General features: G+C 36.5%; 1 protein-coding gene and 1 long non-coding RNA gene across 4 annotated transcripts; both read left to right on the top strand.

Moving 5' to 3' along the window:
- Positions 1 to 412: 412 nt before the first annotated feature.
- Positions 413 to 3,661, top strand: LOC135778802 (uncharacterized). Of its 2 annotated transcripts, none has more exons than XM_065289373.2 (4): positions 413 to 510; positions 1,177 to 1,302; positions 1,388 to 1,585; positions 1,905 to 3,661. In XM_065289373.2, the coding sequence occupies exons 2-4, from the start codon at positions 1,206 to 1,208 to the stop codon at positions 3,146 to 3,148; spliced, it is 1,539 nt and encodes a 512-aa protein (XP_065145445.1). In that variant the 5' UTR covers positions 413 to 510; positions 1,177 to 1,205; the 3' UTR covers positions 3,149 to 3,661. The 2 variants fall into 2 exon arrangements, with proteins under 2 accessions (XP_065145445.1, XP_065145444.1); XM_065289372.2 differs by lacking the exon at positions 413 to 510 and adding an exon at positions 815 to 1,056.
- A 2,342-nt stretch (positions 3,662 to 6,003) lies between these two features.
- Positions 6,004 to 9,012, top strand: LOC135778803 (uncharacterized). 2 transcript variants are annotated; one of them, XR_012336221.1, is made up of 5 exons: positions 6,004 to 6,259; positions 6,967 to 7,112; positions 7,436 to 7,538; positions 7,679 to 7,764; positions 7,845 to 9,012. It is a non-coding gene; the product is annotated as an uncharacterized lncRNA (long non-coding RNA). The 2 variants fall into 2 exon arrangements; XR_012336220.1 differs by having other exon boundaries at positions 6,967 to 7,538.
- The last annotated feature ends 7,017 nt before the right edge of the window (positions 9,013 to 16,029 follow it).

Genomic DNA, 16,029 nt, shown 5'->3' with positions numbered 1-16,029 from the left:
TTAGCTGGATGCCTTTTTATGTTTTTATAATTAGGTTGAGAAATATCTCAAATATAATAAAGTTATTCTTTTTTATTTTAAAAAGTAATATTAAACGTTTTATTTGTTTAATATTTAATTAGTTGATTCTCGCTTATTTATACGAATGTATTGTTTAAATTACATGTATTAAGAATTCCTACATTGGTATTTAATTAATCAAGAAATGTGGAAGATATGGATATTCTAACATGACCAATAACGAATCAAGTATTTTTAAATAAATACGAAAATGTATCTTCTAACAAGAATAAACTTGGGCCATAAAACGCCCCCTGCAGGCATGAAATTAAACAACAGAAAAGACTGCAGTCAGCAGCATAAAACTCTTGCATAATGAAGATTTTGCAAAGGTTATTTGTTTTTATCGCCACCACATGCATGGGCGCAAAACTCACTTTTCCTTACATATGTTTTTCATTGACAGCGAGTGGTCACAAGGTGGTCTGGACGGCACATCATTTAACTTATGTAAGAGTTTTTGTATTAAAAACTTTTACAATATTTATTTTATTTCCTAAAACGGACATGCACCTTTGTACTTCCTTTTTACTCCTCACTGTCTTTACATTTATGAATTTGGTAAATGTTTTTATTAAATGTGACTTTCAAAACAAGCTATTTGAAGCATTATGAATGTGTATTCCCTGGGAATTCAACCCACGACCAGTGTTGATGCTTTACTAGATGAGCTACACCAACCACCTCACTCAATCTTTCTTTTCCACTTTTTTTGCCCGTATTACATTCTAAACGGAAAAGCAAATAAAGAAATTCTCTGTTTCTAATATTATCAAAAAGTGGACACCATACGAAATATCTGCTGGTCACCTCACGTGAACCAGAGGCAGTTAACAAAAAACCGGTTTACGAGAACCCGCACAGCAAACAATCCTCCGTCATGCGGAAGCAGGAAGTAAACGCTATTTAAATACTTTTCCTTCAACGATGAAAACTCGTCCACTGTGTACGTGCACCTTAAGTTCTACGTTATAACCATCATGAATATAACCTGTGGTAAGACTTAATCAGCTTGAAATGATGACATTTAAAAACTATAGGCTTGTATTTAAATGTTACTGAACTTTCTGAGGAAAAAGAAAGTTTCACTTTTCGTTTTGGGTTCTGTTTTTTAAGTACCTTTTCACACAGAAGTACACCTATGAATGTATTTTGTTAGCTGCTGGACTGTAATACCCGACATGGAATCTCTTTTGGAGGCAATCGAGATACTGACAAACGCATCCAGACATCAAGACAACTGTACGTTGTGCTACATTGTGTTTAAGAATTATATGACTTTGACTATAAGAATGTTACTGTATTACTAAATTTTCAAATTATGTAGTGATTACATTGACAACCGTGGAGCCAGATCCAAGCCCACCTTCTTGCGGTCACCCAATACTGTTTGGTATTTGTGAGGAGTTGAAAAAAGAGGCAAATAGAGATGTGGAAGCTGATCTGACTCCAGAGAACCATGATTCATTCCTCCATGATGCAGGAACCACGGAGACAACAGAGGAACTTGCAGTCACAGATCAAGGTAACAAAAATGAAAATTACTTTAGCTACAAAAAACACAAAGGCAGTGATTTTAGGGTTCACCGACCTGTCAAGGTTAATAGTACCACTTTAGGCTTAATATAGCAGACATAATTAACTAGATACTCACATAATTTTTAGTCCAACACTGACACTTAATAAAATGGCATTAACTACCTTTACTAGGCCTATATTTAACATTTTTGTTGCTTTATATGTTTTCAGCAGCATTATTTTTTTAAGTGATTTGTTGTTGACTATTATAAAATGCATAACATGCTGTTGTGCTCACTTCATCTTCGCATTTCTTTTCTACTCAGAAAAGCAAATTGGAAAAAGGACGAGGAGTTGCCCAAGAAAGAGTGTTAAAAAAGGAATCCGCTCAGGCAAGTCAAGTTACCATTGCTTTAAATGTGGACAAAACTTCAGAACATCAGTTCACTTCAAAAGACATCAACTTGTTCATTCAGGAGTTAGGTCCCACGAATGTCCTGAATGTGGCAAGCGCTTCATCACGTCCGCTGAACTTAAAGTGCATTTGCGTATTCACACAGGAGAAAAACCATACCACTGCTCTGAATGTGGTAAGAGATTCGCTCAAACAGGATCACTGTTTAATCACCGGAGACTTCATAAAAGCGAAAAGCCACACCAGTGCTCCGAATGTCCGAAGGCTTTCCATCACACCTTAGATCTAAAAGCACACCAAAGGGTTCATACTGGAGAGAAACCTTTCGTCTGCACACAATGCTGTAGGAGCTTTACTACATCTGGAGCATTGCGAGTTCATGTCCGAACTCATACTGGTGAAAAACCTTACAAGTGCGAAGTGTGTGGAAAGTCATTTTGCCAGCTGGGTGGACTTAAGGTTCATAGGCGCGTTCATACGGGCGAGAGACCTTACACGTGCTCTGTGTGCGAGAAGCGCTTTAAGGGACATGCAAATTTGATTGCACATCACCGCATTCACACAGGAGAAAAGCCTCATCGATGTTCAGTGTGCAACAAGACATTTAGTGACAGTAGGAGACTTCGAGAGCACGAGCCACCTCAATCGGCAGAGAAACCCTTCCATTGTGGCAAGTGTAGTGAATCTTTTAATGCTTTCTGTCAACTTAAAGAGCACCAGCAGTGTCACAGGAAAGAAAAGCGTCATCAATGTCTTCAGTGTGGAAAGGCATATATACATTTATATTTATTAAAGAATCACCAGCGTGTTCATTCTGATGAGAGACCCTATTCTTGCCCTAAATGTGGCAAGGCGTTTCGGCGGTCGTTTGAACTGAAAATGCACCTGAATATCCACAGTGAAGCAAGACCTTTTCCTTGCACTGATTGTGGAAAGAGCTTCCGCAGAGCCGCCGAGCTCAGGATACATCAGAGAGTACATACGGGGGAAAAGCCTTATGCCTGCAGCCTTTGTGGCGTGGGCTTCAAACAGATATCACAAGTGAAAGTGCACGAGCGCATTCACACTGGAGAGAGACCCTATCTTTGCCAGGAGTGTAAGAAGACCTTTAAAGATAAGAGAAGCCTGTTAACACACCAGAAAGGGCACCATTAATGAATAAGTCATCATACTGTTAATATTTTCTTCTGAATTTCTTGTGACTTATATACATCTACAAGAGTTGTGGACTTTCAGGGTTGTCAGATGGGACCAAATTTTATATTAAATTAATATATGTTTTAATTTATATATACGTTTAAAAAAATGATATGCAATAATGTATTTTTATATTCTAAAGTGATCATATTGTAAGATATATGTCATATCTTTCCTACTTTATTTCTGCCTTAAATACAGTCTTTTGGTTACTAGCAGCACCTTTGTTGTGTTCAACCAAAAGAGGGCAGTATGAACATAAGAACGCATTGGCCATTAGCAATTTAATTGAACATTTTTAGGACAATATTCACGAAAACCTTAGGGGAAAATCTGTCTTTCCACACTTTGTTGCATACAGCACATATAAGATCCTTCTTTAATGAAATAAATGTGATTTTATACAAAGCCTGTATGTTGTCTACAATAGCCCTGATCATACATCTTTATAAAGGCTTTTATCTTTATATAATTGTCATTATTAAAATTGCATAAAAATATGTTTATAAAGATTTTCTATCTCTATCTATAATGAGTCTGTCTGAAAATACTGCACTTATCACAAACCTGCACCAACAGAGCTTGATATAAATGAACAAACATTAACACAGCAATTTAGCAAAATGAATGTGTTACTGAGTACCATTACTCAGTATCTTTATGTGCTCTTTGGCGAGCAATAGCCTACATTGTCCAAACAGTTTATCCACTGTAGACTTTCAGCATTACAATATGGGGTCGTTAACCTTAATTTGAATATGAAAAATGACTGCAGGGATGTCATAAAGAAGGTAACAAATCTCTGGAGATTTAGATGGCTGCTCGGTTGAAAGCACCTGCATTAGGGGCAAAGGTCTTTGTGTGGTTTATTTAATGCATTGTTCATTATATAAAAATGTAAAATTGTCACAGTAATCACACACTGTTGTGTTTGTGATAATCACAGATTACAGACAATATGTTCTTCTTGGCATGTAAGTGTCAAAGTCAGGAAAAAAGAATATGAGAAATCCAGCATTTCATTTGTATTCATAACGGAAATACAAAATCAGGTTTTTACATTTGAGCCTCGCTCAAAAATGATAATAATAGTGGTGGATGATTTGGCGCTAAATTCCCCAACCTCCTTTTTAATTTCCTGTTTGATTCAGCCGGTTTAATATTAGTGCTTTAAAAATAGAGCTACATTTCTTGCTATTGCAAGGGCTTCAGTTCCACCAAATTTTCTTCAGAACAGCTTTAAGTCCACTATCTTCCATGGAAATAAATAAGAGTGAAAATTGGGTTTTATTTGGTGAGCTTGCCAATTTTTGTATTTATGTTTGCCAATTTACCCCAATGCAGTTCAACAACCCACTTACTCATAAATCATTGGTTTATTTATTTTTTAAATGTTTAACTACATGTGTCCTGAATGCCCAACACTTTTGACCGGAAGGGATTCTGCATAATTGGTTTTGATTAAAATTGTTTTATGTTATGTTTTATCTTTTTCAAAGCACAGCATGCCTATGAATTACTGATTTCAAACTATTTAAAACATTAGTTGTTTCTTCTAGCAGCTAATTTATTAGATGGTTTTCTGTAAGGTTCTCTATCACTTTAAAATTGACACAGTCATAGTGCTCACAGTCAAGATATTATAAAATTGATTATTGTCTCATTCTTACATGTTTGTTTATAGAGTATAGAAATCAGAACCAAGGCCTATTGCTGCCTTTTTTTTAAACTGCTGAGAACAGCAGGTAAAATTAATGGAGAAATCCTATCATACTTATACCTCAAGGAATACAGTATTCTATCGGATTAAACCATTTTCAAAATTGTTTGTAATAGTTTCTTAATCTCACAGGATTTTAGCAGTGAGAGAACTAAAATTAGAAGCAATAAAAGAGAGCTATTCTAATTAAATATGTTCACATAATTATATCAATAATTATATCATGAATATTAAAACGACAAAATACGCTTGCCTATACCAGGCAGTTCATGGGCATAACTAAATTGCCCCTGTTAATTGATTTGATTACTAAAGAGAATTACAAATTATTTTAAAAGATAATGATCAGTTATTTCAATTTTAATGACATTGTAATGAATATTAGCACGCCTTAGTTAAAAAGTGGCTTAATTAAACCGACTGCTATTACAATAAACTAAATAGACAAAAGTTAATTGTTTAAGAACGAAAGTTAATTGTTAAGGCCCTGTCTTAGACAAGTGCAGAACTTAAGTGCTGACAGCTCAAATGCTATTTTCAAAATGCTTATAAACACAGAATAGCCTTATATGAAGAAAAACGTATATAACAAATAAAGGAAATAACAACAAGACAGTCTCATGGCAATTCGTACATATACATGGTGGGTCATTCGATTTACTTCGTATGACCACATTCACTTTATATAATGCAAAATATCAACAAATTTCCTTGAGGTAAGGCTGAAAATAAAGGAACGTTATCAAATGATTGATCAAAGCCAGTCATCCGTAGGTGTAAAAAAAATGCTTTAGACAGTCAGAGGTTCCATTCCATCTCACAGAGCAGCAGTTTGTATTTTATGCTGTTAAGGAGCCGATCACACAAAACACGGTGTGTTTATGGCAGTTGCAGGCGCCTTTTTTAAAGGGCACATTTCACAATACTTTTTCGACCCTGGAGAACCCACAAGTTAAATTTGGCCAATGTTAATTGATGCTAAGAGAAGAGTTCTTGGGTTCTCCAGGGTTAAGATGTAAAATAAATCTTTGGTGTCCCAAGAGTACGTATATGTGAAGTTTTAGCTTAAAATACCATATAGATAATTGATTATACACAGCAAAATCACCAGTGTTAAATTTTCAGGGATGGTGTTAAATACACAGTGTTGATGCTGTTTTAACACTATCTGGTAATAAAATAACACTGCCATTGCTAGGCCAGTGTTATATTCACGACAGTGTCAGTGTAAAACAAGGGTGTTATCAGATTTCACTCTGAGCGGTGTAAATCAAGCCACGCCTCCACTAAACATTTCCTGTCAGGGATTTTACCGCCATTTTCTTTCACAGGAGGACTGAAGAGATCAGGTAAATCAGTCTCATAATATTCACATGGTTTGGCTAAATTAAACTGTTATTTCTCTGTCTGACTCTACGCAGCCATATGCCAAAAAACCTAAATAAGATATTTTTCCCATTTTATTTCCCCTTTGTTCGTTATTTGGTTCAGTTTAATCAGAGCTACCTTGTGTTACGTTGTTCCCTTGTTAGTTTAGTATAAAGTTAAACTGCTAGCTAAAAGTTTAAAACCAAGAAGGATAATATTAACAGGAGATATGAACGAATTGAACCATGATAAAACGCGACATGCACTACAAATTGAAGGTATGAAATTAAGTTAAATGAAAGCTCGTTTATTCACCATATGATGCTCGTTATGAGGTAATCATATAGGCTAGATACCGTGAGTTAACGAGGTCGTTTACATGCACGTGAGTGCACGGATATCGGTTAATTATTCAAATTATTGAAAAACACGGAGAAAACCGCAACCGCATCGTCATGTGTTTTTCTAAGATGTATGCAAACAGGGGAAATATCGCCAAACCAACAATTAATTTTACCAAAACCTCACAATATATCATCATTTGTATGCACAGATTGCTGGATTGGATGCATTGTGTGTTGTAAGCTTTTCGTGGCGCTAGATGTCAGACAGATGCAAATGGCAAATATACAAAAGTGTAAAACGTGTAAGGCTAACGTGAACGTTTGTTTTTTTTCTGTCATTATAGATGCTAGTTTGGTGAAAGTTCACACTGAGTGCTTCAAATCATTCAGACGAGATGCTGTTTTTAGGGCAGTTTATTAAAGAAGACCTGACATGGATGACTTCCAATGAGAAACGACTGCTAATACTTATATAAATTCATTACAGAATGTAAGTTTATATATTTATACATATAAATAATTTTATTTGACATAACTGAACAGTTAACCAATCTTTTTAGTATATGTAGTTTTGTACATATTATTATTATTATTATTAATCTGGAAAGAAACTCACATGACCTGCTGCCAACTTTAATAAAAATATATTATCTTCTCATACATCGTTTTGCTATTGATGTCATATTAAATAGCAATCAAATTGATTACTATTTTGAAAATGTATAAATGAAGATTCATATTGTCTTGAGTGCTGTTTTTAATATAAAAAGAATGTTGAGTTTTCAGAGTCTTTATTGTCATTTTTTGTGATAGGACCCTACCAGACTATGTTTGAATACGGCATACCCATGAATTCTGGAACTGTTATTCCTTAACCCAGTTTGGAGGATAAGAGCTTACCAACTAGTTACAGTATGTGAGTACACACAGTACATTTGTACTGTACACTGTCTCTAACATGATTTATTATACTGAGATGATTTTGATTCAAATAACGGTTAAAACTGCACCCTTTTTGGTATTTTCTTGACTCTTTTTGTCTTTGAAAATCTGCAGAAATATGCTGAGGTGATGTATTGCAAAATAGCCAACATACAACAATATGGATGACCCTCTGTCTGGTCAACAGGAGTTTAAATATGGTAAGTGTACATGGGTTTGCTACTTTTACGGTTTTAAAGTTTAACTGTATACTCATGGTGTTTAAATTCTGTTTTGCTAGGATGGGACAGTGATGTGGCAGCTCTTCCCTGGCTCATTCACCTCTTGCCTTTCATTTGTGAAAGGAAGAAAGAAGAAAGAGGGTCAATGTGCAACTGAAGCTACTGATGCTTGTAAGTTTTTTAGTATTTTGTTCTAGTTATTTATTCAGCAGTTAGTTTGCTTGCATTGTTCACCCCATGTAAATGCATACAAGTTCATAAATACACATCAAATACATTCATCAAATACACTCTTTTAAAACACTCTTAGGTGATTAGCATCAATCCATGCTTTGAGGTGGATGAATCAGCACAGCCCTGCCTGCACTGCGTTGGGAACAGAAGTTGCATCCAGAATTTTTGCATCATTCTGGACCAAAAAGCCATTCCCTCCATGATGAAGACCACTGATGCAGCCTTCCACTACATCATGAGTAAAACAACTACAGAACTAAATACCAGGTTGGAACGTATTTAAGAAAAATGAAACGTCTTTTGAATTGAAATGTCTGTTTTGTTATGGAAAAATCTTTAGTATTGTGAAGGATAAGCATTTCTGCCTGCCAGTAAGGTAATTGCAGTGTATTTTAATGTTCAAGTTTTGAGTAGGGTGGCTAATTTTTTTTTACTCATTTGATATATTAAAGACCTTATAATAAGTGGTTTTCATGTCCCTGTGCTGTGGTATAAGATAACTTTCATTATTCCATACTGTATTCTGTATTCTAATTGTAGCTGAGGTATTTAAATAAGCAGTATTAAATGCAAAGTGTTGTGTGTATCAATGTAAATATTAAATGTGATGTACTTTAATAAAAAGAGGTTTTGCAATATTTCTTGTCATTTGTCTTTTATAGAAACAACCCATTAGCAACAAAAGTGGCTATTAATCAGTATTTTAACACTTAACATTGTTGAATTCACATTACACTGGTGTTGACCTTAAATTAGGAGTGTTAATTTTTAACACTGTATTTCTGTGCCAACACCAGTGTAGTGTGGAAACAACAATGAATAGTGTTGAACAAAGTGTAAAATTTAACAATATTGAGTGTTAAATTAACATATAATGAGTGTTGTTAAATTAACACTACACTTTTGACTAAATTAACACAGTGTAGTGTGGACACATATACACACTTTTCAAGTGTTAAATTTGACACCCTGGGTGTTATTTTAACACCAGTGATTTTGCTGTGTAGCATGTTAAAATGACTTTGTAAGTGTGACAAAAAATGTGCCGTTCTTGGATGTGTCCTTTAAAATGCAAATGAGCTGATCTCTGCACTAAATGGCAGTGATGTGGTTGTATAGTGCAGATTAAGGGGCGGTATTATCCCCTTCTGACTTCACAAGGAGAGCCAAATTTCGATTACCTATTTCACATGCTTGCAAAGAATGGTTTACCAAAATAAGTTAAAACTGGGTTGTGGTGTTTCACATTTTCTAGGTTGATAAAAGCAATGGGGACCCAATTTTAGCACTTAACTCTATCCCTGCCAGCTTTTTTTTTTTTAAAGGTGCCAGCCAGCGCCAGCATTTTTCATGATTTTCACAAAAGTTTAATGCTTTCCAGAAAATGTTCTTCTTTAAATATATATAGACAAACAATATATCAAATGAAAGAACAGACCCTCTGCTTTGAAACAAAAAAGCTGTGTCATCCTATACATTATTTCTCTTTTTAATACCTCTCAAATATGGGTAGGTTTCTTAAAAAAAAAAAAAATGAGCAAAAAGCAGAGATAATTAAATTTTTGTGAAGGACTTTTGATGGAGATCAGATGCAGAGCGATCTTTAAAACATACACCGAGTTCTTTCTTTTTCACGTGAGGCGCTACTTCCGGGTTGTATAAGTTGCGGAAGTATAATAGCGTTATATAGCCGGAAATTCTCATCATTGGCAGGGAAGCGTTTTTTCTTAATTGACGAGTTATCTCGTCAATGGCAGCAAAGGAGTTAAACATGAAAAAAGTCAGATTTTCATGATATGTCCCCTTTAATGATTTTCTATAGGCCTTGTATTTTTTGCCGCCTGCCGCAGCACGCGTTTTTGAGGGGCCGCAAAAAGTGGAAAAACGGCCAACGTCATTCGCGTCTTTCCTTGTCCAATCAAATGAGGGGAGAGGCGGGCTTTCCGTTGTGGTGAGGGAAGTTAACAGTTGTTTGGATCAACCGTACTGCAATCAGTCACTCTCTCCTGCGTGTCTGTGCACCTCTCACCCTCAAACAAGGTCAGAGCAAGCGACCTCTTTTTAAAGTTTCTGCTAATATGACAGTTAACAGCAAAATGCTTCAATATTTGACTGACAGGACAGCTATGTCGGTGGTTGCCTAGCAACTCTAAAGTGACAAAAGACGATGCGGCACACCTTGATTTTCCAAGTGTTTAAAACACGTTTGGTGTGATTGGCCTGCATTTCACAAAAATAAACCAATTGTTAGGTTCAGGGATGCCAGTCAAGCTGAGAGGACTAAGTGTAACAGCTGCAGTAAAAAGTAAGTAATGAAATAAATAAAAGTATAGCTCCAAGCAGCAATTCTGGGATTTAGCACACCAATGTCATAAGTAGGTTTGCTTGGCAAACTGCTTTAAAGTAATGGTGTTAAGAATGGTAACAATGACCTTTAGCAAATAACTAAGTTTTGTTTTAATAGCCTAAAGTGTCAGAATTATAGAGTGTAAATTTCTAAATGTCATTGTCTCCCATCATTGATGTGTTATGCATGCAGGGTTTAGTCTACTCCCGAACTGGAAAAATTCGAGATGGTACATGGTAATTGGTGAGACTGTCATATTTGTATTTGGGCAGCCAAGGACTCTCAGTACATATAAGGACTTTGGCATATAGAAGCACACTGCAATAACAACACCTGTGAACCTCATGGTCGTTTATATCAAAATTTGTGATTTAGTGATTATGCAGCTTTGAATAATGAATAAATAAATAAAACAATCTAAATTTAAAACCTTAAAAACCTCAACAAAAAAAACCCCCTTAAAACTCAGAAAAGGTCAACTCACCATTAATGTCAGTGTAGCAATTAAGCAGATGAAATACAGCTCACAGATCGGATTAAGAATACCTCACTGAACTCTAGACACATCATTATGCTAATCAGCATGAGATCATTTTTATTTCTAGGTATCTGATTCAATCAATTCGCTGTGAAAGAGAACATGAATCTGCACAAAAAATTGTGCAACATTAAAATGATCTAATGAGCAAAGTTGGAATAGCTGGCAGACAGGTTAAAAGATTTTGCTTAGTTCTTACTAAATAATGAGTTTTCTGATTACAACTGCATCTGCAATCTTAAAAAATGGAGATCAAAGGGTTTTCACAGCGATGTCAAATAAAAATGTTTGGTTCCCCAAATAACCTTTCAGTCAAAGGTTCTTAAATAATTTTTCTTACATTTTAACATTTTACTTTTTTCAGCCACTTCTCTTTATGATTATAAATTACCTGTTTGAAGATTTTCACAGCATGAACACTCACCTAAAGGATTATTAGGAACACCATACTATTACTGTGTTTGACCCCCTTTCGCCTTCAGAACTGCCTTAATTCTACGTGGCATTGATTCAACAAGGTGCTGAAAGCATTCTTTAGAAATGTTGGTCAATATTGATAGGATAGCATCTTGCAGTTGATAGAGATTTGTGGGATCCATAGGGCACGAAGCTCCCGTTCCACCACATCCCAAAGATGGTCGAGATCTGGTGACTGTGGGGGCCATTTTAGTACAGTGAACTAATTGTCATGTTCAAGAAACCAATTTGAAATGATTCGAGCTTTGTGACATGGTGCATTATCCTTCTGGAAGTAGCCATCAGAGGATGGGTACATGGTGGTCATAAAGAGATGGACATAGTCAGAAACAATGCTCAGGTAGGCCATGGCATTTAAACAATGCCCAATTGGTACTAAGGGGCCTAAAGTGTGCCAAGAAAACATCCCCCACACCATTACACCACCACCAGCAGCCTGCACAGTGGTAACAAGGCATGATGGACTCTAAATTCTGACTCTACCATCTGAATGTCTCAACAGAAATCGAGACTCATCAGACCAGGCAACATTTTTCCAGTCTTCAACTGGTGAGCGTGTGCAAATTGTAGCCTCTTTTTTGTAGTGGAGATGAGTGGTACCCAGTGGGGTCTTCTGCTGTTGTAGCCCATCCGCCTCAAGGTTTGTTGTGGCTTCACAAATCCTTTGCTGCATACCTTGGTTGTAACAAGTGGTTATTTCAGTCAAAGTTGCTTTTCTATCAGCTTGAATCAGTCGGCCCATTCTCCTCTGACCTTTAGCATCAACAAGGCATTTTCGCCCACCTGACTGCCGCATACTGGATGTTTTTCCCTTTTCACACCATTCTTTGTTAACCCTAGAAATGGTTGTGCGTAAAAATCCCAGTAACTGAGCAGATTGTGAAATACTCAGACCGGCCTGAGATTGAAGTTGTTGTTTTTTTTAGAATCAAGTCTTGTTTATCTTTTGAAGCAAAATTTTAAATGCAACATTCCTGTCTGTCTTGGATTTTGGTGAAATTTTATACATGCATTCACCCTCCCAGTGTCATCATGCTTTGGACACAGTAATTCATGGAGCCTTAAGATTCATCACAAACTAAAATCTCTCAGTCTTTACTGTTTGTTGTATTCTCGGGTCAAATGATTCTCACTTTTCATATGGCATTGGATGCATTGGCATCTTTTTATTTATAAAGCAGTATTAGGACTTCTTACTCCTTATCTGAATACTTATTCTCCTGAGATTTGCAGGGTCGTATCACCTGCGCTTACAAGATCTGTTTTTATTGACTGACTGCATTTGCATGGAATCAGCTTCAGAATCAACTACAGTTGAAGGAGTTGGTCTCACTTTATTCTTTTAAAGGCTTTTTAAAGGACCTTGCAGAAAGGCAGTTGTCTGTCATTGTTTTTAAATTGATTTAGGACCCAGGTATTTTTATAACGACACTGTTGTTTGAGAGTATATGAGGAGTCAAAGTGTGTTTATGTATTTATCTATACGTGTCTTTGTATTTATTTGTAAACGCATTGCTGCCACTTGCCAGGACACTCTTGAAAAAAAGAATTTTAATCTGAGGGAGTTTTTTTTATCCTGGTTAAGGTTTGAATGAAATAAATAAATATATAACCTCATTGACTGTAACTTTTGAGCCAAAAAAGAGAAGCCAAGGCTCTGGAGATTCATTGCATTGCAAATCCATCACATATGCTTGTTGTACAAACAAATCATTCACACAGTCTGAAAAAAACCTGTGATGCTTACACTGAAAGATGAACATAGTGATTCAAGGTGTGGGCAGATTCAAGAACAATTGATAGATGCATCAAAAATATAGCAATAAATATAGGGAAAATGGGAACAGATATAAAGAAAAACCTGCAGCAGGCAAAAAGAAATGAAAAAGGGGCAAGACAACTGACTGAAACACAATAAAGATGTGCAGAGATGCTGTTTACGTTTGATGCAAATTTGAAAATAAGTGGCTGGAGTTGGAGATACGGAAACACGGTGTTCTTATTTTCAATAAATATTTTGCAAGTAGATTCGACGCATACCGAAGGCGTCTACAATTGCTTACTCATTTCAATTAATTTGAATCACAATCCAAATATGTAAATAAGACTTGCTTAACTAATTAATCCCTATGCTCAACTGCACTAATTAGCTTTTAATCCCTGAATTCAACTATAGAGTATTTAACTGATGGAAAGAAAGTCCAGATCTGGAGAAGAGACACAAAACAGTAGAGTAATTAAAAATATCATCTCTAATGAAAGCATCTCTGGTTAATTAGGCCTGCAGCGGCAGCGTTGCCCGATGCCTCACACGGGACTGTTGACTGTTGAATTTTTTTAAATGCTCACAAACCAACAAGGGTCTTATGATGTTAATCAATGGATGCCAGATCTAATTATAATTTTTAATTAACAAATGTGATAATGAACAAAATTCTGATTCATCCAAGTGCTCTCATGCCACACACTAAAAAAATAAAAGTTCTGGAAAGGGTTCTTCGCAGTGATGCCATAGAACCATTTTTGGTCCCTCATAGATTTTTAGCCATAGGTTCTTAAAACAACCATTTCTTTCTTCAACTTTGTTTCATTACAAGAAACCTTTTGAAAAACAGAAAATTTCTTTGAATGTTAAAGTATCTTTATTTAGCCCAGGGGTGGGGAACCCTGGTCCTGGAGGACCACTGTCCTGCGTAGTTTAGTTCTAACCCTAATCAAACACACCTGAAAGTAATTTCGAAGTAGTCCTGAAGACTTTAATTAGATTTTTCAGGTGTGTTTTGAATAGGGTTGGAACTAAACTCTGCAGGACAGTGGCCCTCCAGGACCCAGGGTTCCCCACTCCTGATTTAGCCATACATCTTGAGCCACTTCTTAAACACTGTTAGAGTAGACCTCTTGTCCTTGTTCACACTGTCAGTCCAAATCCGATCTTGGTGCATATCCGATTGGAATCCAATCACATTTAGAACATGCGAACGGCTAAAACATGCATGAAATCCATTTTTTCTAATCTGTTTCAGGCTACATCCAGAGGTGGTTTGAAATCCGTTTCAAATCGCATTTCCGGAAATCCATATCAGTCTGACCGCTGATCGCATTTGTGTAGCTTTTTGGTTACATCATGCTGTCACGTCACGTAAACGCAACCCCAGCGTGAACTTTGGAACTGTCAATTTTTGACTAATTGATAGGGGTATTTGGGAAAGTCCTTGTATTGGGAAATATAGTTTCTAGAATGTCAGGCGTCGAGGCAGATTGTCGTGGCAGCATGATGTCATTGCCATAGAAACAGTGCAGATAACACAGAACCCGACAGAACTCTACAGGACGCACTGATCGGATCTGAACAGTTGTGATACACAATATGGACAGTGAGTAGGTCAAATTGGATATGCACCAACATTGGATATGGACAGAAAGTGTGAACAAGGTATTACTCTTGAGGTAATATCATGACAGGCCCATATTTTGTGTGGTAGCACATGTCCGTTGTTTGGGCTGTGTGATTCATTGTCTCATCTCCTGACCCCGCCCCTCATCTCCTTGTTAATCAACTTGTTATTGTTACATCATTGTCACCTGTTACCCTCTTGATTTTCTCCCTTATTTATTGCCCTTGTTTTTGCCGTCTTGTGCCGGTTTGTTTTGTGAAGTTTAGTCACGTCTTGTCTAGCTGAGAGTTAAGTTAAGTGTTTTGCACCTGTTTCTTTGTTAAGTTTATTCTGTTCCATGTCATTTTGCCCCCTTTTGGGTTTTGTTTTCTGTTTTTGTGAATAAAATCTTTGTCAACATCCCCCTACATCTGGGTTCTGTCTGATCAGTCATGACAGGACCAATATAGGCAGCTCATTTCACAGTCTCTGCCCCACTACTGCAACCGCTCAACCTCTTTTTTTGATAGTGAGTTGGTATTACAGAGTTGGATCAGGTATTACAAGGAGTTTTGTGGCTTTCTGAATGGAAGGCCTCTGCATGCGGTGATTATAAGACATCAAAAGGTTTGCCAAGTATGAGAGTGCCTGATTATTAAGAGATTTCTACGTTTTTCTAAATGAAAGTTACACAAAAGAAATAAAAAATGCCAGTGCAGATTTGAATGAGTAGTGGATTCATATTTCTTTACCCTCTTTTAAGGATCTTAAAAGACTGTTTACAGTTGAGCCAAGGATGCGGAGGATATGCCACCATAAAGAGATTTACAAAATTCATGGCACAACAAAACGTATGTATGGATGACTGTTCGAGATCTGAGTTAAAAATGTAAAGGCTTCGTTTTAGCTAAATGTTACACAAGTTTTAAAATAATTTGCCAATGGGCTTGAGTCTTGTAGTGCTTTAGATTTGTGGTCCTGTATAATAGCTCAGTGTTAGAGCATTGCATTAGCAATGCCAAAGGTCATGGGTACCAACACAGGGAACAAACATACCAATAAAAAATAAATGTATACCTTTTAATGCACTGTAAGGATAAAAGCATCTGCCACATGTGAAAATGTAAATGTAGTGGAGTCATTTGGTTGGCAAAAACTAGCCTGGGTGCCAGCCGAACTTAGCCCCGCACACAACATTTCAGGATGGGAAGTTTGGTCTGGTGTCCCTCCGTTGTGGCGCAACTATGCTCAAACCAAAACTGGTCGAACCAATC

Source organism: Paramisgurnus dabryanus, chromosome 2 (assembly GCF_030506205.2).
Source record: "Paramisgurnus dabryanus chromosome 2, PD_genome_1.1, whole genome shotgun sequence".
NCBI classification, from domain to species: Eukaryota; Metazoa; Chordata; class Actinopteri; order Cypriniformes; family Cobitidae; genus Paramisgurnus; species Paramisgurnus dabryanus.
The sequence above is the reverse complement of the archived record's forward strand: the minus strand, read 5'-3'. Positions and strand labels throughout refer to the sequence as shown.